Source organism: Nilaparvata lugens, chromosome X, assembly GCF_014356525.2.
Source record: "Nilaparvata lugens isolate BPH chromosome X, ASM1435652v1, whole genome shotgun sequence".
NCBI lineage: Eukaryota > Metazoa > Arthropoda > Insecta > Hemiptera > Delphacidae > Nilaparvata > Nilaparvata lugens.
In genome coordinates, this window is record NC_052518.1 from 77,751,212 (window position 1) to 77,776,235 (window position 25,024).

At 32.5% G+C, this 25,024-nt stretch overlaps 2 protein-coding genes across 2 annotated transcripts in view; one reads left to right on the top strand and one right to left on the bottom strand.

The window, feature by feature from the left end:
* LOC111063482 (uncharacterized protein KIAA1841 homolog) overlaps positions 1-7,330 on the top strand; it is a 29,152-nt gene extending 21,822 nt beyond the window's left edge. The window contains exons 8-12 of the mRNA XM_039441659.1: positions 134-293; positions 1,009-1,152; positions 2,943-3,171; positions 4,743-5,026; positions 6,440-7,330. Coding sequence (XP_039297593.1) covers positions 134-293; positions 1,009-1,152; positions 2,943-3,171; positions 4,743-5,026; positions 6,440-6,564 — 942 coding nt within the window. The 3' untranslated portion in view covers positions 6,565-7,330. The remainder of the gene's footprint in view (positions 1-133; positions 294-1,008; positions 1,153-2,942; positions 3,172-4,742; positions 5,027-6,439) is intronic.
* Positions 7,331-15,971: 8,641 nt separating this feature from the next.
* LOC111061790 (oxysterol-binding protein 1) overlaps positions 15,972-25,024 on the bottom strand; it is a 48,623-nt gene continuing 39,570 nt past the window's right edge. Inside the window, exons 12-13 of the mRNA XM_039441660.1 lie at positions 20,000-20,101; positions 15,972-19,657 (exon numbers count right to left, since the gene is read on the bottom strand). Coding sequence (XP_039297594.1) covers positions 19,515-19,657; positions 20,000-20,101 — 245 coding nt within the window. The 3' untranslated portion in view covers positions 15,972-19,514. The remainder of the gene's footprint in view (positions 19,658-19,999; positions 20,102-25,024) is intronic.

Here is a 25,024-nt window from a genome sequence, read left to right on the forward strand (position 1 = left end):
CTTTCACTTCATTTAATGTAATTAGGGAAGACTCATCTGAGTTGTTGTCTTATTTATATTCAGAGAAATTCACAGTCATTTCTGTACAATTTACTATTTTTATCTGAAATAATTTATTTTGATGATTTTTCAGGGTTGTAAGTGCAAGAAACACAATCCAATGTTGAAGGGCAACAGATGTAACAGTGACATAATGAACATATTTGAGCTTTACAGACCAATCATTTTCGATGAATTGAATTCTGCTTCGCCTGTTGAACTCAATGTTAAAGTGAGGGCAAAGCGTAACAAAGGTCAGTTCCTTTTTAACAATTATCTTCAATTCGAATCAATAAACAGATGGAAATTTCTGAGAAATTGCATTCATCCAAATGCTAAAGAATTAATAATTTATTATTAAACAAACCCCTTCACCCCGAAGACTTCTGCTACTGCAAATATTGACAACAGGTTAAACAGGTAGCTGGAGCCTTTGAAACTTTACCCTGTTGTCAATATTTGCAGTAGCAGAAGTCTTCGGGGAAACTGCAGCATTAAATTTGGATTTTCGTTCAATAATAATTATCGATTCAATAAAGGTTGAATTATTCTGTTCTAGACTTTCAACCATAAAAGGTTAAATGCGATATTTCATTCTATTCTCAATAATTTTTAATTTGAATAATTGTGTATCAATATAAATAAATAATTTATCCATGTTCATATGACAAATAATCTATATTTATTGTTATCTACTGCTGCAGATAGTATTAAAACTATCAATTTGGATAGATTGTAAATTGCAATGCTATAACTATCGAGGTAAAATCATTGACCCAACCCTTGTAGCACAGACCAGCTTCTCCACACCCCAGTCACCCTTACAGTAAATGTTCTGGCTAAAAAATGAAATTAACTGAGAATATATGAAAGTAATGTACCTCGCATTCAAAAAGCAGTTCTCATATGAGTAGTATTGATTTACTTATTTGCATTTTGTAATAATTATTGCATGTTTTGTATTCAAAGAGATGAAGAAGAAAGAGGAAGACTTGAAGAGCAAAGAATGCGAAGAAGACAGGAAGTGGTGGGAAGGCATCGAACTTGCTCCTAATTCCAGGCAGCAAGGTCTACTCATCCCACAAATCGACAAAACCAAGGATACCCAACTAGGTATTATAGATTTATGGATTGAATGAACTTGAGCTATGGACAGATGGCTTGACGTGTCCATCCGAAACACGGGAGTGGCCAGAGATTCGAACCCGAGGCCTCTGGTTTACAAAGCCAGCGTCCACACCACTCCGTCTCTCCATTAAATAATAAAGTCAAGCATAGTTTGTCAATTAAACATAGCTTGACAGTGGAGGACTGCTAGAAATATTGCAGAATCAGCCGATATAATCTAAGAAAGATTATCTTTTTTTTATAAACATGTTGGAGCGGCGAAGGTAGCTTCAAAATGTAGAGTGTTCAATATAATGCATGTATTGAAATGGTGGCGTTCATAGTGCATAGTGCTAGATAGAGTGCGCTACCATCGAATTAAATGCATCAAATGCAGCACTCTCAGGCTTATAGCTACCTTCATCGCTCCACCATGATTCCAGCCTTAGAGGAGGTTATCTTACATAGATTGTATCGCCTGATTCTGCAATCTTTTTAAGAGTTCTTCACTGTCAGGTTCTGTTTGATTGACAAACCGTTCTTAATTTTATTTTTTTACGTAGTGGCCGTAGTCGAGTAGTTTAGACGTTGGTTTTGTAAACCAGAGACCACGGATCGAATTTCAGCCAGGCCAGATATTTTTCTCGGGTCACTCCCGTGTTTCAGATTGACACATTAAGCCGTCTTTTCTGGGTACCTAAAATCAGTCGTTGAATCATGAAGGCCTTGAAATTGATCAGATGAGACCTCAGCCAGTCCTGAGTTCTGAGCCAGCCAGGTCACTCTGCATGTATTTTATTTATTTACCTTTTTATTTCAATTAAGTTCAACCTTACCATTGAAATAATGACAAAAAATACTCAATTTTTTATTATTTAGTTTTGAATACTTATTCATACACTGGGAACTCATTAACTTGGTGTGAATAGACTCTTGTTTGCAATACTTGAAGAGTCTGCATGGTTTTATTTATATTTAGCTATATACTATACAAATTATGTGCTGCACGATGATTTCATTAATAATCCTGCTCTTATAATTGTTTTGTTTGTAAAATTATCTTCTTACTATGATAATTTTATAAATTTATGCCTTGGTTGTTATAGATTTTTTCCGGTAACTCTAGCTTTTGATATTGTTGCAATTTATATATTTTTATTTGTGATGTTTATGCACAACTCTTTTTAGAGGGCATAGCCATTATGACAAATTAAGTTTCTAATATCCAATACATATTGAATTACCATTGAAATTAGCATCTCACTCACTACTGATTTCCTGTATTTTAGTTTGTTTCATTGCTGTGTTTTTGCCACAGTGGAAAACCATCAATATTAACTTTCAATAAATCCATTGTGTAATCGTTTACTGTTGGAGATAGCAAACTTCTCCATTCTCCTTGATAAGTGAGCAGATATATTTCTGAAATTTATTATTCAATTTCAAGTTATAATCTGTTGTTATTTTCATTCCGAATAAATCGTTATTGCTTACGAATGCGTTATCCATTTCTTGTAAAAAATGTTGAATGTTAAATGTGAAAGTAACGGAATATAAAACCGTTTGAATTCTACAATATTTTCCGTATTCTCCATTATTGTCGATATGATCAAATGATGTAGTTTAATTCCTCTCTTATTTTGCTCTCTTCAGGTTACAGAGTTTATTTTCTTATATTATTATGTAATCTACTTTCATGTTATGACAGTTATGACGAATACTATTTAATGTGAAGAGTATTCATTTTGAAAATTCTATCATCAGCTTATTGAATAAAAAATATCGATTTGTTACAGGTACATGGGTCAGTTTATTTTTGAGTGATGAAAAAATAGTTTCCAATGCTGGACAAAATACGGACTCCAATACTACACCAAGCTCAGCTTCTGGAGAGGACAGTTTGGAAGAAGAAGAAGGCTCTGATGTGGGAGAGGGAGAAGATCAACAACAAATCAAATTACTGCTGAGAAGACCATCAAATAAGCAAGTTGATCCTGAAAAGCACAGAAGGAAAATGAAACTCAAGTGAGCTTAAAAAAGTATTTATTCAAAAATTGTTTATAATGGTACAGATTCTCAGACATTATTTCACCGCAGTAAGTCCAGCAGGAATTTTACGGCTTGATGGTGGCTTGACTGCTCATTATATAAGTGCAATAAAATACCTGTCATCAAGTGTCTCATCTGTAAAATCAGCTTGACAAAGATAAAATAAATCACTATTAAATTTTATAAAACTTTAAAGTGAAAAAGCACTCACATTATTTGATGTGGCGACGTCCGTTTCGTGCTGGTATGGAACATTTTCAAGCCAAACAGGAACTGAAGTGTTTAAGGCTATGAGGGTGAAATTTGGTTGGGGTGGAGGGGAGTTTTGGTGGTTAATGGAGGAGTATTTAAATGAGTTTGTCAAACAGGGTGTGGGAGGAAAAGTTGATTTGGTCATTTAGAATATTGTTTGGCTGTTGTTTGGTGTGTTTGTATATTTCAAACTGTTCTAGTACATTTAATATTCTGTTTTTGTGGGAATAGTGGAGTATTTCGAGGTTGTTGTCAGGGTGTGTGTGGTCAGTGGAGATAATGTGTTCTGCAAAGGTGGAATGGGAGGACGGATGGGTAATGGCTCTTGTGTGTTCTTTGAATCTTATATTGAAATTTCTAGCTGTTTTACCTATGTAGAATTTGCTGCAATCTCTACAATTTAGCTTATAAATTCCTGGTCTATTGTATCGATTTTGAGAGGTGTTGTGTGGGGACAAGAGTTTTTTCAGTGAGTTTTTTGTTCTGTATGCAACCTTGTATTTTATTTTCTTGAATGATGCTGCTATTTTTTAATGTTCTGCTATCAGATAATGTGAGTGCTTTTTCACTTTAAAGTTTTATAAAATTTAATAGTGATATAATAGTGGAAACAAGATGGATAACCAACAATGAAATAAATGTGTAAGGCTGACATTGAAAATCTAAACAATCTTGACTTGATTTACATTTTTAAATCTTGACTATCGAGATTTACATTTTTAAGTGTAAGTAAACTTTTATAGTGACAGCTACTCACATATCCAGCACTGAACAAAAAGTTTGATCTGTCTAAGAATTTTAATGTAGGCTTCTCATTCATTGAACTTTTGTATTTATTATGATTTATTAGTATCTTTGAAACGGTTTGAGATATCGATGTGCGGTTTTTGCCATTCATTTTCTGTAATTATGTGCACCTCTCCATTAAAAAAATGAAGTTGAATTTTAAATGGCAGATCCAAGATGACGGACCAAAACTTTGAAGCGATAGAAAAGTAGTTTTTCAATTTGAATAGGTTCCTCAATGAAACGTACAGTCAAAATATCCTTGTAAATGAAATGTTGAGCTATTTCCATAATTTTCACCAACTCTGTATATATATTTTTTTATAGTCTTATAATTATTTTTTATATAATATAATACCAATTTATCGCTAACACTCGTCGACAAATGTAAAACGAGTTTCTTAGTTAATTTTCATAAGTAGAGAAAATTCAAGTTTTTATCTGAAATTTGTGCTGAAAAATATTAGTGAATTCGAGTTGTACATTCAAGTACTATTAAAATTTTGCAGGTGCAGTTTAAAGAGAAGCCAGTGGGTGAGTAAATATTCGACAAGATATAATCAAGACAATCAGAGAGAATACGAGGAGAAGCTATTCCACAAGGTTGATGCAATGCTGTGCCAGAGAACGTCCAGCATCAATGCAACAATGGTTGATAAGCAGAACGGTGCTTGCTCAAATACTGCTAATAGTAATAATAATAATAATTGTGGCTGTGCTCGTCCCCCCTCTTCACCATCCTCTTCAAGTTGCAGGCGGCAGATCGTTTCTTGCTCCTCTTTTGTTCCTCTAGGTAGGTTATTATATTTCTTATTTCACCATACATAAATTATTATTGTTTTCAACAAATCAATCTTTAAGATTATTTTGATTAATTTATCGTTTCTCATACACGCTTCAGGTGCAATTCCTAAATGGATGTCAAGTTTACATGAATACATGTTTTTTAATGTTTGAGTTTAATGGGTAATTTTGAAAACTTCAAATCAAATTTACTTGATGTTAAGTTTACTTGAATTCAAGTTTTCATAACCTCAAAAGTAATATCATAAATTAAAAAAGCTAATAAATCTAAAAGTTTTCTTCTCACTTTTTTGCATCATACTTTTCTATTTAGTTGTTTTTATACATTCTACATTGACTGACAACTGTTTTTATCTCATTTTCTCATTTGTAGCTTATTGGATAGTACCTTCAAAATTCAAGTTGAATCCAAAAGTAAATATGTTCAACATCTACAAAACGTGAAGAAGGGTCTACATTTGTGTATAGTGGATTCAAGTTTCTCCTTTTGAAAACTTGACTTCAAGTTTGCAAATTACGTTAATTTTATACAAAACTTGAATTCAAGTAATCTTGGCTAAGAAAACGCCCCTTAAGCGTTTGTAGCCGTGCTGTATTCGACATACAGACTTCAATAATATATATAGTAATAGACTATAGCTGTTAATACAATGCGACTACAGTCGCTTAGGAATTACACCTCAAGAGAATAATAAATAAATTAATACATAATTACTAGAATATTTTCAAAAAGTGAATAGTTTATTTTCAAACCATAATTTACATACAATAATTCTCGACAATTAGCTACTAGAATATTTTGAAAAAGTGAATACATAGTTTATTTTCAAACCATAATTTACATACAATAATTCTCGACAATTAGCTATACATTGAATGCAAAAATTTACCAATATATCCTACTGCCTATTGTTTTTTTAAATAATGGAATCCAAATGTTTTTGAAAAAAGGATCCATACAATACCAATATAAGGAAAATACTATTATTAGTACAACCTTGACTAAATATTTTACATATTTACCTCGGAAAAATAATGTGCTACCAAGTACACTGGGATTTGGGAATTGATGAATTGTACACTGGGAATTGAGGATAGCACTTTTCTCTTGCATAGGCAATGTATGACAAATTGAATAAACTAGTTTCAATCATTACAAAAAGAATGAATAAAATAATGAAATAGAAAATAGGTCTACTAACCATCCTCGTAAATTCAAAATCTTTATACAAAATTTCAAGTTGATCAGTTTGGTAGTTCAGATTTCATGATGCGCCAAACAGCTGATCCATATCTTTCTTGTACTAAGTCCAAAGCTTTCTTTATTTATAGTAAAGAAGATAGATGATAGACTTTTCAATTTAATTTGAAATACACTGATTGTATTAATTTCGTATTGCAGGAGGAACTTATGTCCGCCTAGAAGCACAATGGAGAGATACTCACAATACACAATCAATTGGTGCATATTCAACAATGAACAGGGCAAAACCACCTGGTAGAACGAAATTCAAACATCAACGATGAAATTTAGAATATTTTAGAGCATCGACTATTTTAAGCATAGAGGGCTTAGGGTAGACATATATACATGATATTATTATACCTTAAATTCAGACGGAAGTAGAGTGATTAGAAAGAGTTAGTTGTTGTGAGCCAATGATGGCAACAAGTACGGTATAATGCCAATATGGAACACTTAGAAAAACCAGCACCGTACTAAATGCAAAATGGTGCCGACTACGAGGAACTGCAGTTTGAACTTCGAGACAATAATCTCCAAACACCTGAAGCAACTGATATTATAAGTGTTTAGAAACCGTGCTTAAAAATTATGTTTTGCATGATTAATTATTGACCATCATTCAAACTAATTTCTACATGATTAATATGAAAATGTTAAGGCTGGATATTCCAAGAAACATTTGCATTTTCCAATCATAATATGAATTTTTTAGCATGGAATAATAAAATATTTATGGAGTAAATGTTTCAACTTCAATTATCCGTAGATTAGTATTAGTTTAGTTATAGTGTAGGGTACTGTATTTTCAAATCGAATCGGATACAGTTTCCATCATTTGTGTCTGATGAGACCAGTAGGCCCACAACTGGACCAGGCCTTATTGCGAACTAATATTTGTGACATGACAACTTCAAATGCCAGTCATTTGAAACGTATATATGAATCATAAATATCTCCTTTAGGTCACAAAATTATTGTGATTCATAGAAAAGTAGATACTTAATCATAAAATGCATTTTCCAAAGCTGTGTTCCTTCTTAAAGACGAATGTGCAATTCTGCAAGTGATTTTTGTTTTGTCAATAAATTATTTTCTATTCATGATGGATTTTTGCATAAATGGTCGAAAATTAAAATCACAGAGTGATTTTTGTGATCTGAGAGTGGAGGTAAGATTTTGTTTGAGTGAATAACTCACTGTGTATTGTAGCGGAACGTCTCATATAATAGCACGACACTTGTTAGGTCAACCTCTATCCATAGCGCGAATATCAACCAAATCTGGGAGATTTGCATATTTCATGAAATCCATGGATTTTTGCAAAAACGGTCAAGAATTAAAATTGTTCAAACTCTTAGGAATGATAGTACCTTACTTGACGAGAGGAACAATAATATGTCACCACATTGGCGAAATTCCCTCCTATTCTTGAGTTATAAGCACATGAAGATGAGTAATTTTTCCAATCTGAGAGTGGGTAAGATTTTATATTTCAGTGAATAACTCATCCTGTATTGTAGCGAAACGTCTTATATTATAGTGCGACAGTTGTTAGGTCAACCTCTATCCATAGCCCGAATATCAACCTAATCTGGGAGATTTGCATTTTTCATGAAATCCATTTTTTTAATTTTAAATATTGTTTTGTTTTATTTTCATTTATTGAGTATTGCTTGCTCAATTTAATGTAGTATTGTATTGGAGGATTAAGTGTAAGAGAGGGCCGACAGCGCCTTAACTTCGCCCCACTAGGTCAAAAATAAAGGCTGTCGTTCTATTCTACCTTAATTATTATTCTCAAGATGAAATTTCATTTGTTTTTTAGACAAAAAATGTACAAAAAGGAAAACATATGAAAGGAAATCAGGTAATTGTGAATGATAAAACTCTATAATAGCCCTTAAACTCTAAATAGTTCTCAAACTCTATAATAGTTCATATCATGTGCTGATGCTCCTCCACAAGTTTCTGGCAACTGGGTCTCCTCTCTACTTGAGTCAATTCCTCGCAGGATCAACAGAAGGGATACGAGGCATGGCGCAAGCCTGTTGAGCATTCCCATCCATCGCACTGTCACATATAATAGGTCGTTCTGTGTGACTGCTTGCAGAATGTGGAATGGCTTACCCGCATCTTTGAGGAGTGTGGAGAGGCGGACACTGTTCGGCGCGGAGGTCTTGGCGTGGCTGAGGGAGGGCGATCGGGGCATAGGATGAGGAGGTGTGTGTGCGTGGTGTGAAAGGTGTGTGTTTGCGTGAAATTTTATTGTTTCTTGCTTGAAAAACTTTCTTTTTTTTCAGTCTAAAATATATTCTACTAAATTAAATGAAATTGTTTTTTTTCAATTATTGATTTATACTTTTTTATCATAATACTTATTATTCTATTTAAGAGATTATCTCCTTATGTTGTGATGTAGATGCATTAGAATTGTATAGGAGGGTTAAGTGGGAGTGAGGGCCGGCTGCGCCCTCCAGGTTAAAATAAAGTCAGCCTATCTATCTATCTATAATGATATTATACATTTGTCGAATATCCAAGTTTCAATACCATACAAATGTTAATTTTATCATGGTCAAGAATAGTAATATTAAAGAAAATTAGAAGACTTTATTCTTAATGCTTTCTATGCAATCGCAATTAGAATTTGACTGATTTTTAGGCAGCCCGTGAACACATGTGTAACCATTATTTTAATGTTGAATATTATTGTCAAAACCTTTTAAAAATTATGATACTAATGAAGGTGATCTAATTCAGAATATAAGATCATCACAACCACAACGAATTACTAACAGAATGTTCATTTTGAATTGATCGAAAGAATAATTTTTATTTTATTATAATAGGTTGAAGGATACAAATGAGAAGCCTAATAATCCGCTTGAACGATTTTTATGGAACAAAAAGAAACAAATAACAATGCTATAATAACAAAAATTTACATATATGCGAGTTGATTCTGAAATTTAATTGATACGCTATACAACATATTATCACACAAACATTTAAAACGATTGAAGGTCACTTATTAGGACCTAAAAATAATACAGAAATAATACATTGTTTTTTCTCTTAGTGAGGCTTGAATAAATCAACTAAATGAAATCAATTACATCTTTATTACATTAATGATGAAATTTAATGCCAATCATAATCGATTGGCTGAGAAAAATTTTCTGCAAAAAATTAGAGTGTTTCTATAAACTATAATAGTAGTTGGGGATAATAATAGAGTCCATTATACTCCTTGTGCACTAATTAGATAATTTCCTTATTCTTTTAAGGCTTGTTGCATGATAACATACAACTGGCACTATATAATTAACATTTATGCATGCTCATCTATTGAAAGGCAATATTTTTCACAAAATATAAATTTATAGCAGTCTTCCTCATCAACACTAATTCCAATCACTTGACTTCTTCCACACTTTCGAGCAAGATATAGAAAAGCAATGTCACAAAGCTGAATAAGCACATGAATAAAGAAAGTACAGAATAATACACTGTAGCACATCCCAGTATCTTCTAAAAAAGTTTTTCGACTACGATTCTGATTTTTGAAAATATTTATCAATTTCCTTCTCAATTGATTTATCATATTGTTTAACTTGCATGTTAGTAGTTATCTGAGATAACTACGATCTGACTTGCTATCTGAGATAGCAACTTGGGGAATGATAACAATATGTTAGGGAATTATTTTCCAAGACTAAATAATATCAAGAAAAGACTGCTATTGATACTGAATGTAATAGCTTCAAGGAAACAAGGATTATGAATAAGTAAAATAGTGAAAAGTAAGTGTTGGTAAATGTATCTCTTATGACTAAGAATCAAGCGTACATTCAAGTATAATGTTGAGTAATTGAAAAATAATTCATACTAAAAAGATTAGTGACAAATAAAACTATATTATATAGATGGAAATTACAGCATTTAATTTGGATTTTCGTTGAATAATAATCATATTATTATATAGTTTATATTTGTAAAATATAATTTAGAAAATTATTGTCAGTATCTCAATACTGTTTATTGAAGTTAAAACAATCTTTACTAGATGAAATATTGCACTATACATTCACTTCTATTCCAACAAGGGTTTAGATTCTCACAATTTGGAAATAAACTTGAAATTCACGAATACCTTTTGAGAGAGAAAGAGAGAGTGTTGGCAAGAGTACACTTGACTAGTGAATGGTAAAAATTGTAAAGAGTAAAACTCTTTCTAAATTACATCACTTCTGGATTCTTTCCAAAATGATGAGTTTTGATTTTTGTCTCACACCTAAATATGTAGCTATCTACATATTTATAACTAAACTCATGCCATAGAATTGCTAACTTATATGAGGTCTTATAAAGAGACGGGATTCCCCAATGCCGATGTTTAAACAACCTCATTAGAGCACTATAATTTCATGATGCTAGTAGCTACAATTCAGCAATAATTTTATTCAAACTTTAACCATGAACTGTCCTGTCTGAAAACACAGTTACATAACATCAAATAAACTAATTGACGATTCGATTATTTGGTGATCTACCTTGAAGAACAACTAAGACTACTTTGAAGCAGAATTCCATTCTCAAAATAATTTGAAGATTTCCTTCTAATATTATGGAAAGAATTATCATGGAGAAAGTAAGTTCAGGCACCTTATTATGTTTTTAGGAAAGATTTAGGGTCCGCCGCACAAAGAGCGATCTGTGATCAGAATTCATTGGAAGAATATAGATACTTATAGGATCACAAATCGCTCTCTGTGTAGACGAGCTTTTACGGGAGGAGAATGCTGAAGAAATAAAAAAAACATAGAGATATTGAAGATTCACTGAAACGAAGGACCTAAATTCGTGGACTGCTTCCACCATCTAATTGTTGGGAGCATCTAAATTAAGATTATTATAAACAACTGAATATATAGTTAAAAGCAGAAATGAATCCATAAAAACGCAACTTAAATATTTTAGGTTTTGATAAATAGTATCCATATTCCCTATTAAATGAAACCATAAACTCATATTCACATTCCAAAGTGACAACAAATAATGCATGGATGAGTCTGGAACCCTCCCACCGACTAAAAACTAATAGCAATTAAAATGTAACCTGGTAACTAAATAGTTTGAACTAGTATTATTAGAAAACCAGCTATAATTGTGTTTCTAACACTTTACCTTCACCACGAATTATTTTGAAATTGAATTATTAGAAACTGAAATAGTAGCTTATTTTCCTAATCTTTAATTGTTGATAAAACTTAACTTTTCTAAAATCTATCCATTGTAGTGTAAATAATTGTTTGCTTGTGGCATATTTTTTCATCATGTATCACTTATTTTGAAATGTGTGTTGTTTTAGGGAACTTATTACCCATTATTAATCTTTCTCTTCTTTGTATTGTTTTAGGGAATTTATTTACCCAGTTTTCTTTTTCTCTTGTTTGTATTTTTTAGGGAACTTATTTACCCAGTATTTCATCTTGATCATCTTGTATCATAATCTTGAAATGTTTATACTTATTATACAGTCTTTAAATTTTAAATTATTTTAAAAAATAATTGGTTTAATTTAAAACGTTGTGTTATATTATCAATTGAAATGAGTTAAAGGCTAAAATTTTTCTAAAGTGTTTTGTAATTGATATTTTTTTTTAAATTTTAAAACTGTTTGTTCTATAAATTTTGATATGATTGATTATCGTTTGAAATGGATGCTGGAGTGTATGTAGAATTTTTAGTGGGGTTTGTTGATTAGAATTTTGCTGGTATGTGATTGTTTTTTGAGATGGAAACCCATTATTGCCTAAAGAAGGAATAACAGAGGTTATGACTTAGAGAGGCAGTAATGAGATAATATTTTTTGTGTTGATTACTTATGTTGATTGCCATAGATGCAAAAATTAATGATTAATAATGTTGATTGCCATAGATGCAAAATGATGATTACTTATGAATATTGTTTGCCTTTGAAGCAAAATATTATTGATGTTTTGAATGGTTTCTTGTTTAATGTTTGATAGTAAAGTTTTGTCATGAAATGTAGTTTGTGTTTAGAACATTGAAGAGTCGAAATAAACTATAGTATCCAACAAACGATGATTAATAATATTAAATAATTTGCTTTTTATACAATTTTTGAACAAAATTAAAACTAAATAATTTTGAAACCCTGAATGATAAATCATAAATGTGAAATGAACATGCTATAAATGAAATGTTATATTAAATAATAATGAAATGCAAATATATTATGAAATGATTGAATAGAAAACCAAATGTCTGAAATTATTGAAATATGTATTGAAATTAAATTTTTGTTGTGTTGTTATGATGTTGTTTTTTACAATTTTGATAATGATACAGGGTGTTATGAAATTCTATTTCTATTTTGAAGAATGGATTAAAATGTTGATATTTGAACAGTGAATAAATGAATTTTTTTTAAATTTATCATTGATATGTCCATATTTCACAATTTATGTATTGCTGACTGTATAATAAGATGTTAACAAATTTCAATTTCATAGATACTTAAAATAAATTTTATGTGTATTAGATTGTATTGATAGCCTGATCAAGTTTTTCTTCTTAGTTTATAAGCATTTTAAGACAACAGGTACAGCACAGACATTAACATTGAAATAGTTATCATGTGAATCTCGAAATCAGTAACAAGTGAACGCCATGAAGAGTGTTAAGAACATTTGGGTGATTTTCAAACTAGTGTGACATAACTACGCCAATATCTACGCCTAAATCTACGCTGCAGCCAATACCAATAACTACGCTAATGTCAACGCCAATAACTACGCCAAAATCTACGCCGATGCCTGTGCTGATGTCAACGCCGATGCCTGCGCCGAAGCCAATATCTGCGCCAATGCTGATGCCAAAATCTGCGCCAATGCTGATGCCAACAACAAAAATCAAAGCCAAAAAATCTGCGCCAATGCTGATGCCAACAACAAAAAAATCAATGCCGATGCCTGCGCCAATGCCAATAGCTACGTCAATGCCTGCGCCAATGCCAATAGCTACGTCAATGCCTGCGCCAATGCCAATCTGCGCCAATGCTGCACCAATGCCAATAGCTTCGCCAATGCCAAAATCTGCGCCAATGCCAATATCAACGCCGATGCCACAGCCGACACCAAAGCATACGCCAATAGCAATGCCAATGCTTATTGCTGACTCTGTATCTCAAACTTCAACACTACTGCATTACCTGGAGGTAATTGCCATCCATGTTCACATTCACAACTTTGAATTCAGAAGAACAGTCACAGTATCATGAAAGAATTGATTCAAAAAATCCTCTCCTAAATTATTCCTGTATGCAGAACTCTAAACCTTGAAAACTGAAAATATCAAAAAACCAAACCTTACCTAAATTAATCCTCACCTAAATTAATCCTGTATGCAGCGTCTATCTCTTTTCCAAAAAAATGAATTACATTGTCATTTCAAGCCTGAAATGTACATTGTATAATTACAAATATGATACAAAATTTATGTGACTCTGTATTGAATTTGGAATGCAGCCGTCTACTACAAACATGAAGCAATGCTAACTGAGATGTCACCTGTATCGAGTTTGGTATGCAGCAGTCGACTACAAGTATCAGCCCAACACTACGTGCATCCAGATCAGCCCAACACTAACGTCATCACACTGGAGTCACACTAAACTGAAAATCATACTGAGTGCCTTAACGGACTGTTTTCAAAAAATGTGCATCAATAAAATCAACCGCGTCAATAGTGAAAGAAATGAACATTTTTTGATTTATTGAAATTTTATGTGAAAATTAAATGTAACAATTCATCAATTCATTTAAAAAAAAATAATAATAATAATAATAATAATAATTTTTTTTATTCAACATACTAAAATTTTTTTTATGCAATAAAAATTAAATTTTTCTATCTATTAAATTTATGTGCAATTTCAAAAAACTATTCTTTACATATTAAACTTTCTGTTGAGATATTTTTCTTTAAATTATAAAGCTAAATCAAAAGTAATATTGATATTCTATATTTTGAGATATTGTTTGGAAACATATAACAAACGCTATTGATGAATTTTTATAATAATTTTCAATATTTTTGGATGACAATGTATTGTTTTTTTTCTAGAAAAAATTGTTACTGTTCTCAAATTTAAATTTCAACAATTTTCATTAGGGTCAATGTAAATTTTTTCTTTAAATTTTTCAAACAGTAAAATTTTTTTTATGTCAAGAGGGGGTATTTGTAATATTACATTTTTCTTCTCACATTTAAATCGAATCTTCAATTCGAGATCTATGGAACTTTATAGTAAATGTCAGAGTTATCAATAGACGGACAAATTTTTTGACGGAGAATTTATTATCGTAAATGTTTGTTGCATTGTTCCATAATGTCACCGAGGTAGGGTTAACAAATTACTAAATAAATCGTTTATTTAAATAGAATATATGTATAAAAATTTAAAATAACATTTTCAAATTAAAGTTTTATTGAGAACAGATGTAGAATGTGAATTCTAAATTTATAAGTTATAATTTTGTGTTGACGTGTCTGTAAAGATCGATATTGAAGAGGGCGTTGTCTTTCGTGACTGGCAACTTGTGTTTTTTTCCTGTGGACCTTCTTCTGAAAAACATGGCTGGCTGTTGCTTGTATAATTTTGTGCTCTGTGTTATTGTCTGTTTAAATGAATTTATAAATGTTTTAGATTGAAGTTTATATAAATTTTTGTGCAAAATTCGCTATTAGTGTAGTAAAGCCAATAGCCACTGTGTTTCAACTGTAAACTGGTTAAGTACTTAGTTCGTAGGTAGTAATTTTAGACGCTTAGACTTGTAAGTTATTGTTCGTTTTATATTTCTGTGTTTTTGCCAAAATTTTCATCTGAAGATTATAAGTTAATTTGCTCTGAAAACTGGATTTCTCATTCATAGGCAATAGATCCATTCACAGTTTATCAAGTATCTATTTTATTGGAGCCGACAACTTTCCTTAGTGTGATAGGTGTTATATGCTATTCCAACCGTTTAAGGAAAAATTGGTAGCACGGCACTATCTATCTATCTATAATGATATTATACATTTGTCGAATATCCAAGTTTCAATACCATACAAATGTTAATTTTATCATGGTCAAGAATAGTAATATTAAAGAAAATTAGAAGACTTTATTCTTAATGCTTTCTATGCAATCGCAATTAGAATTTGACTGATTTTTAGGCAGCCCGTGAACACATGTGTAACCATTATTTTAATGTTGAATATTATTGTCAAAACCTTTTAAAAATTATGATACTAATGAAGGTGATCTAATTCAGAATATAAGATCATCACAACCACAACGAATTACTAACAGAATGTTCATTTTGAATTGATCGAAAGAATAATTTTTATTTTATTATAATAGGTTGAAGGATACAAATGAGAAGCCTAATAATCCGCTTGAACGATTTTTATGGAACAAAAAAGAAACAAATAACAATGCTATAATAACAAAAATTTACATATATGCGAGTTGATTCTGAAATTTAATTGATACGCTATACAACATATTATCACACAAACATTTAAAACGATTGAAGGTCACTTATTAGGACCTAAAAATAATACAGAAATAATACATTGTTTTTTCTCTTAGTGAGGCTTGAATAAATCAACTAAATGAAATCAATTACATCTTTATTACATTAATGATGAAATTTAATGCCAATCATAATCGATTGGCTGAGAAAAATTTTCTGCAAAAAATTAGAGTGTTTCTATAAACTATAATAGTAGTTGGGGATAATAATAGAGTCCATTATACTCCTTGTGCACTAATTAGATAATTTCCTTATTCTTTTAAGGCTTGTTGCATGATAACATACAACTGGCACTATATAATTAACATTTATGCATGCTCATCTATTGAAAGGCAATATTTTTCACAAAATATAAATTTATAGCAGTCTTCCTCATCAACACTAATTCCAATCACTTGACTTCTTCCACACTTTCGAGCAAGATATAGAAAAGCAATGTCACAAAGCTGAATAAGCACATGAATAAAGAAAGTACAGAATAATACACTGTAGCACATCCCAGTATCTTCTAAAAAAGTTTTTCGACTACGATTCTGATTTTTGAAAATATTTATCAATTTCCTTCTCAATTGATTTATCATATTGTTTAACTTGCATGTTAGTAGTTATCTGAGATAACTACGATCTGACTTGCTATCTGAGATAGCAACTTGGGGAATGATAACAATATGTTAGGGAATTATTTTCCAAGACTAAATAATATCAAGAAAAGACTGCTATTGATACTGAATGTAATAGCTTCAAGGAAACAAGGATTATGAATAAGTAAAATAGTGAAAAGTAAGTGTTGGTAAATGTATCTCTTATGACTAAGAATCAAGCGTACATTCAAGTATAATGTTGAGTAATTGAAAAATAATTCATACTAAAAAGATTAGTGACAAATAAAACTATATTATATAGATGGAAATTACAGCATTTAATTTGGATTTTCGTTGAATAATAATCATATTATTATATAGTTTATATTTGTAAAATATAATTTAGAAAATTATTGTCAGTATCTCAATACTGTTTATTGAAGTTAAAACAATCTTTACTAGATGAAATATTGCACTATACATTCACTTCTATTCCAACAAGGTTTAGATTCTCACAATTTGGAAATAAACTTGAAATTCACGAATACCTTTTGAGAGAGAAAGAGAGAGTGTTGGCAAGAGTACACTTGACTAGTGAATGGTAAAAATTGTAAAGAGTAAAACTCTTTCTAAATTACATCACTTCTGGATTCTTTCCAAAATGATGAGTTTTGATTTTTGTCTCACACCTAAATATGTAGCTATCTACATATTTATAACTAAACTCATGCCATAGAATTGCTAACTTATATGAGGTCTTATAAAGAGACGGGATTCCCCAATGCCGATGTTTAAACAACCTCATTAGAGCACTATAATTTCATGATGCTAGTAGCTACAATTCAGCAATAATTTTATTCAAACTTTAACCATGAACTGTCCTGTCTGAAAACACAGTTACATAACATCAAATAAACTAATTGACGATTCGATTATTTGGTGATCTACCTTGAAGAACAACTAAGACTACTTTGAAGCAGAATTCCATTCTCAAAATAATTTGAAGATTTCCTTCTAATATTATGGAAAGAATTATCATGGAGAAAGTAAGTTCAGGCACCTTATTATGTTTTTAGGAAAGATTTAGGGTCCGCCGCACAAAGAGCGATCTGTGATCAGAATTCATTGGAAGAATATAGATACTTATAGGATCACAAATCGCTCTCTGTGTAGACGAGCTTTTACGGGAGGAGAATGCTGAAGAAATAAAAAAAAACATAGAGATATTGAAGATTCACTGAAACGAAGGACCTAAATTCGTGGACTGCTTCCACCATCTAATTGTTGGGAGCATCTAAATTAAGATTATTATAAACAACTGAATATATAGTTAAAAGCAGAAATGAATCCATAAAAACGCAACTTAAATATTTTAGGTTTTGATAAATAGTATCCATATTCCCTATTAAATGAAACCATAAACTCATATTCACATTCCAAAGTGACAACAAATAATGCATGGATGAGTCTGGAACCCTCCCACCGACTAAAAACTAATAGCAATTAAAATGTAACCTGGTAACTAAATAGTTTGAACTAGTATTATTAGAAAACCAGCTATAATTGTGTTTCTAACACTTTACCTTCACCACGAATTATTTTGAAATTGAATTATTAGAAACTGAAATATGGGAGGAAAATGGTTATATTCAACGCTCAACTTGATAATTTGTGGATAGATTTTATGCCTAAATTTTTTGAAAGAATCTAATAACAATTTTCCAATTTTATCATTAAAATTGTCTGTAGCATTAGCTCACTCATAATATGTTTCCATCGTTGAATAATTTTAGAGAAACGAGACCTTATACCGAGTAATCCAGTTACGGAGCCCTAATTACTAAAACATATTGCAGCGGAGGATTCAGTTTAATGGAGGTGGCATTGTTTGTGTCGGCAACATATAGCCTAATCATTTGTGAATTTCGTGGCATTTAATTATGCTAGAAGGTTACAAGAGCTTCAGACCTTCAAGAACCTGATGGAGAAAAAGTAATTGATTACTGTCAATGGTTGTTATGTTTAATCTGATAGTGTTCGGTTGGTAATTATGTTTCTACTCTTATGATACACGGTTTAATCTAAATGAATAGACAGACAGCCGGAAACCTCGATTTTCAAATTCGGAAAGCCCTCACATTCTTAAAGAGACCCAGGGTGGTTCTGATCCGTTTGAACCGTCGTATTCTGAGGCTCCGTGTGAGTTATTTTTAAATGTGACTATATTTTTTTAAATTAGTGATGAATGATAAGCAATTAATGTCTTATATTGATTGTTGCATCTTTCAAAGAACTAATTGATTGCATGTGATGCTGCAACAGCGTATTTTGAATCCTTACAATGGAGTTGTAATAAAATGTAAATCATAACAAACGAACAATCCAGCAGTTAATATCACTTTGCTGTTATTTAATATATTATTTTATAACTCTTCTAAAGGACGTTCAATGGCAAGTCAAACTAGCAAGGCTAATCATAGGATTTCACATACAAAGCAAGATAAAATCGATACTTTTATAAACCAACGAATAAGATATTTACATTCTATAACAGAACTGAATAGCAAAAAACATGGAAACGAGATTCTAGCAACATATTCGTGAAATCTTACAATTATTAAATTTTTATACCTTAGTATATTGTATTACCTTGTAAAATTTAATGAATCGAGAGTAGACATTTACAATATCTTAAGATCTTATGGACAACTAGAACTGAAAGACGTGAACAATCCAACTAATTGAAGCGTCAACCAATAGGCAACTAACATTCACATATTCAATATTATTTTAGTCGAATAAACTATTTTCTTCGAATAAACTATAACACTATTCAAGTAACAACAATCTAGTCACAGCTGGAGTTTACTCAACATAAAACATTTGCATGATGACGATTATACCTTATATGTGTATTTATTGATATTGTTTTACTTGGGTATATTGCATATACTGTACATAAGGCATACGCCATGAGTTTAGCCGTCAACTGAATTGATTCTAACTCTACAGACAGTTTAAGTGAGCAAAATGAAATGCGGATTAAAATATACTGGGACACATACTCCAATCATGCCTCTCTTTGGCTTCCCAGTAGCCACCTTTGTATTTATGAGCTATTGAACCGGTGATTGGATCCAGCTCCCTGTCGAACCATATCGGCTGGTAAGTCGAGTATGATTTTCCTGCAAAATATCATTAACTTAGTTATATTACATGTAGGCTACATAGTGAATTCTCATTTGATTGAGTTAGCTTTTGGCGATAAGTTACAACAAAATAGTTGGCTGAAATTTAATTCATAAATTAGTCAGCTCAACCAATCTACTAAAACCTTGATTCCGACAGAAAATGCAAAGAAAATATCTACTTTTTATCGGAAATAGTTCAGACTTAATCAGATACGTTGTTGAATAATGTTAAATTTGAGTCAGGCTTAAAAAGACAAAAGGTGTAAGACTCATCGAAAAATTGTAATGTAAACTTATGTAATTGAAATATTTATATATGCATGTGATATTTTTTACCTGGTGCATCAGACTGCGAATCAGAAACGGCTTGATCGTCATCATCATCGTCATTATCACTGGGCTGTTCATCATTATTGTCATAATTCAAAGCCATATTTCCTAAGAAAGATAATAAATGAACATCAATTTCAGGTAAGCAATAAATCATGGAATATTTAATCACTTAAATGAACCCCTTTTTAATAATACGCATTCAAACCATAACTAATAACAAAATTCAACATTTAACCCAATGTTCGCGTAATTTTCATTAATTTTATAGTTGAAAATTTATAACATATCATTGTGTTGCTTTGTAATTTATTTTGTGAATAATAAAGTTCTTGACTCTTGACTGACATACATTTTTACGAAGGTGGAGCAAATTCCTAAATTAGAAAAAAACAAGAATTAATCAGTGTAGAGCAGAGGTTCCCAAACTTTTTTGACCCACGGCTCCCTTTGAGTACAGATATGACTTGGCGGCGCACCTAGTATAATTTATTTATATCGCATTGCATTATTCATTATAATATTTTTTTTTAGTTTATATTCTTGATAGTTATTCATTATTAACTTACTTTACGTATGATTGTTATTTTTTTTACGGCACACACACAGACTGATCCGCACTGTTTTTTAGTGTGAGTCTTTGATAGACAACGGCGGCGCACCTGGCACTAGTTTGCGACGCCCCCGGGCGCCGCGGCGCACAGTTTGGGAACCTCTAGTGTTGTTGTGGCATTCTTGAATTGAGCGCGTCCATGTAGCGCTGTTCCGTGCGGTGCTGCCTCCTGGCGGTGGATTGTCGAAAACTGTCGTCAGCGCAGGATTTCTAGTCAGTCGAAAAAGAAAGCAGACGGATTCAAGAGTGTACAAAACCAGACCGTTCCGGCTTACCTTATTTGTTATTTTGTTATTTGTCTAGCCGGACATTATATGTCAATAGTTGATTGAAGTGTTTAATGAATATTTGGGAGAAGCAAGGAGCAGTGAAATTAATATTGCCAAGCAGCTTGTAATCATCACCAGGCCACAGTATCAGAGTATCAGAAAGGTATTTCCTTTCCCAAAGGTATTTATTTATCCTTCTCATTTCTATATTCCATCCTGTATTTCGATTCCAATACCTTATAATTGATAATTTGGCACATATAAAAATTACGACTGGTGAGTCTATTATCTATACTAATATGAGAATTTCCATAGCTTTGCTCACAGTAAATATTTCTTTTAATTCCAGCTTGGCAAGTATTTTCATTAAATACAATAATAATTTAGATACAGTCCTCTCACTCTACAAAACATTTTTGGTCCTACGAGCCTAATTATCATTGAACCAGTGAATTTATTGAATTTGAAACTTGCTTTTTCCATTTATGATTTGTATTTAGATGTTGGAAATCTCTATTTCAATACACGAGTTTTTTGTATTTGTCGGTACACGCTCAAAACAGGTTCAGGCTCAAGGTCGAATTGAACGACCTCATTATCTTCTTATCTCTGTCGAGCGTTCGACTTTATCGATCGATTATCAGCGAATAAACGATGAATATTATTGTAGTTATTGTTTTATAGCTTTGTACTTGAATGAGTCTGCTTTTCACTCGACTGATTGGAAGTAAAGAAACATCGAATTGGATGTTCTTTTATTGTTCCTATTTTGCCTTTCGCTTTTTGTCGTTGTGTATTTTTGTCATTTTGTATAGTATTTGTTTTTTATGTCATTTCGTTGGTTAATATGACAGACAAGGTAGAAAAGACGTTGAAAGTCTTGCAAGCAAGAAAACAACATTTATTCTTGCGAATTCAGCGTTTGTATGACTTGTCAAAAGGCATTGAGGATAAAAAGGTTGCCGATCAATTCATAATCTTAGGAGAGAATCTTCTGCAGACATTGGAGGAATTCGAAAGTTGCGTCTTAAGAATTCAAGAGTTGGAAATTGAGTTGGAAGAGGATTATGTTCCTGAATTCACAGATGCTCATCTCGATTTAGTGGCTTTCATTAAACAGGCATTGAAAAAATTAAATCAATCAGCTGAAACTGAAGTTGTATTAAATCCCACAGTTTCAGCAGTTACTCAATCGAATCCTGATTTTAATTTGCCGCGTATAGAATTGCCGACTTTCGACGGGAACCAATTGAAATGGGCCAGTTTCTATGAGTTGTTCAAGGTTTTAGTCCATGATAACGAATCTTTGACCAATCAACAGCGGATACAGTATTTATTCTCACGATTAAGTGGTGAAGCGGCTAATCTTATTCAGCATGTATCGCCCATTGGGGCCAATTACCAAAATATATGGACGTCATTGGTTACTCGTTATCAGGACACGAGATCTCAGACCGAAGCCTATTTGAAACATATTTTTGAATTCGAGGCTCTTAAAGTCGAAAGTAGGTGTGGTCTGACTGCAATTCTTGATCAATTTTGTGCGCCAATCTCGGCTTTGAAACGTTTGCGGGGAGTCAATCTTACAGATATTATTTTCTTGTATCACGCATTGAAGCTGTTAGATCCTGTAACAAGGCGTGCATTTGAGGCGGCAGTAAGAGATAAAGATGTTCCATCTTATGATGACTTGGTCTCTTTTATACAAAAACAGGTTAAATCTTTGCCGTTTGATGATAATAAATTGTTGAATTTGTCAAGTAATTTCGTTGAAAAAAAGACTCAGTCTGCTTCCAAAAATTTCAAAAGTCACTCTCATTCGAGTTCAAAGGTGTTTGTCACTCATTCACCCAGCCATGAATTGTCAACTGATCTCAATAAAGCTGAGAGAGGTGTGAGCTGTCTGCGTTGTTCAAAAAAGGGTCATAAATTTGTTGATTGCATTTTATTCCTGAAACAGACCCCTAGAGAAAGATACGCTTTTGTGAAGAAAATTTCGTATTGCTTTCGTTGTCTGGAGGATACTCATTCGAGTAGAGCTTGTAAGAGTAATAAAACGTGTTCTTTATGCAACCAGATGCACCACACATTGTTACATTTCGGGTTGAATGAGTCTAAAAGTAGTGTAGCGTCTGTGAGTGTTGAGAAAAATCTTTCTGTCACCTGTTATTCTGCTACTAATGGTAGTAATAGCATTGTCGTTTTGTCTACTGCTAGGGTGTTAGTGAAAAGTTCATCTGGTGGATTACATGAACTTCGTGTTTTGTTGGATAGCGGTTCTCAATCGCATTTTATTACATCCAGTGCTTGTAAAAAATTGAATCTTCCAATATTAGTAAATTGAATACTGTTGTTCACGGTTTTGGAGGAAAGGAGACGGTTGTACGTGGACGTACATGCTTCTCGTTTCAATCTAGAATTGACTCAGATATTTGTTTCTCCGTCGAGTCTCTCGTGGTAGAGAGTATTGTTGAACGGTTGCCTTCTTGTGAAATAGATAGGTCTAAATTGTCTCATTTGAGTGGATTACAATTGGCTGATGAACAATTCTATTCACCGAATACAATTGATGTGATTATTGGTGCTGAATTGTTACCTCATTTGCTGAAGTCTGATCGTGTGGTGGGAAAGGTGAATGAGATTACAGCTATAGACAGTCTTTTGGGTTATATCCTCATGGGAAGAGCTCCGGTTTTGTCGTCGTCGTGTGATACGAGCAGTCATGTTGTGTGCAATCTTTCATTGGATAAAATGGTTCAAAAATTTTGGGAATTGGAAGAGTACCCTGCCTCAACACGGCCGCTGAAACCTCAAGAAGTCGATTGTGAGAATAACTACGTTTCATCTGTTTGTCGTACTGAATCGGGGAGGTTTATCGTTTCATTGTCATGGTTGAAACCCCCTGATAATTTGGGTGACTCGTATAATTCTGCCAAACGACGTTTTTTGAATTTGGAAAGACGTTTGGAGTTGGATTCGACATCGCGTGTTGCCTATCACGAAATATTGAAAGACTATTTGAAACAGGGACACGTGTCATTGATAACCGATCAGTCTGATAAGAGTGGTTATCATATCCCTCATCATGCAATTGTTAAAGCAAGCAGCTCCACAACGCCAATTAGTATTGTGTTTGATGCTAGTGCTAAGACCACCACATCGCTATCGTTAAATGAAATATTGCATGTTGGATCGAAATTGCAAACGGATATTTTTGTTGTGTTACTCAATTTTCGATTGTTTCAAATGGCGTTGATAGCTGACATACGTCAGATGTATCGTCAAATCGTGATGGAAGAATCATGTCGAAGATGCCAGCGTATTCTATGGAGATTTTCTATCGAGGATCCAATTGAAACTAAAACTAATGTTCTCACAACTCTTCACACAGATGCGACTTGTGATAATGTGATATATTCATTGATTCAACGCTGTTCAAGCTACCAACGTTTGTTACGTGTAGTAATTGTGATTTTGAAATTTGTTCGTGTATTACCTAAACAGGGTGAGTCTGATTTGAATGTAGCTGAAATGTATCTATGTAGACTAGTACAGAAAATCCATTTTACTAATGAATTGTCTCAATTGAAAACAGGAAAGTGTTGTTCAGTTCGTATGCAGCGTTTGTCTCCATTCCTAGAGAATGAAGTGATTCGCATCGGCGGTCGATTGTCAACAGCTAATCTTGGTTTTGATAATTGTCATCCAATCATCTTGCCGAAAAAGGACAATTTTGTCACGTTATTGGTGAATAATTTTCATGTGAAGAATTGTCACGCTAGGCCCCGTCTGCTGTTATCTTTAATCAGGCAAAAGTTTTGGATTCTGTCTGGTCGTCTTGTTGTTCGTAAATGTGTTTATCTTTGTAATAAATATTTTCGGTGTAAACCAAAGATTTCACCCCCTAAAATGGGTAATTTACCGGCTAGTAGAGTAACGAAATTGAAACCTTTCGAGCATTGTGGAGTTGACTACGCTGGACCAATACGAGTTACTATGGCTAAACGACGTAATTCCGTCATTTTGAAGGCCTATATATGTCTGTTCGTATGCATGTCTACAAAAGCAGTACATATTGAACTCGTCTCTGATTTGTCTACTCCAGCATTCTTGGCTGCTTTTCAACGTTTTCTGTCTCGACGTGGGCCT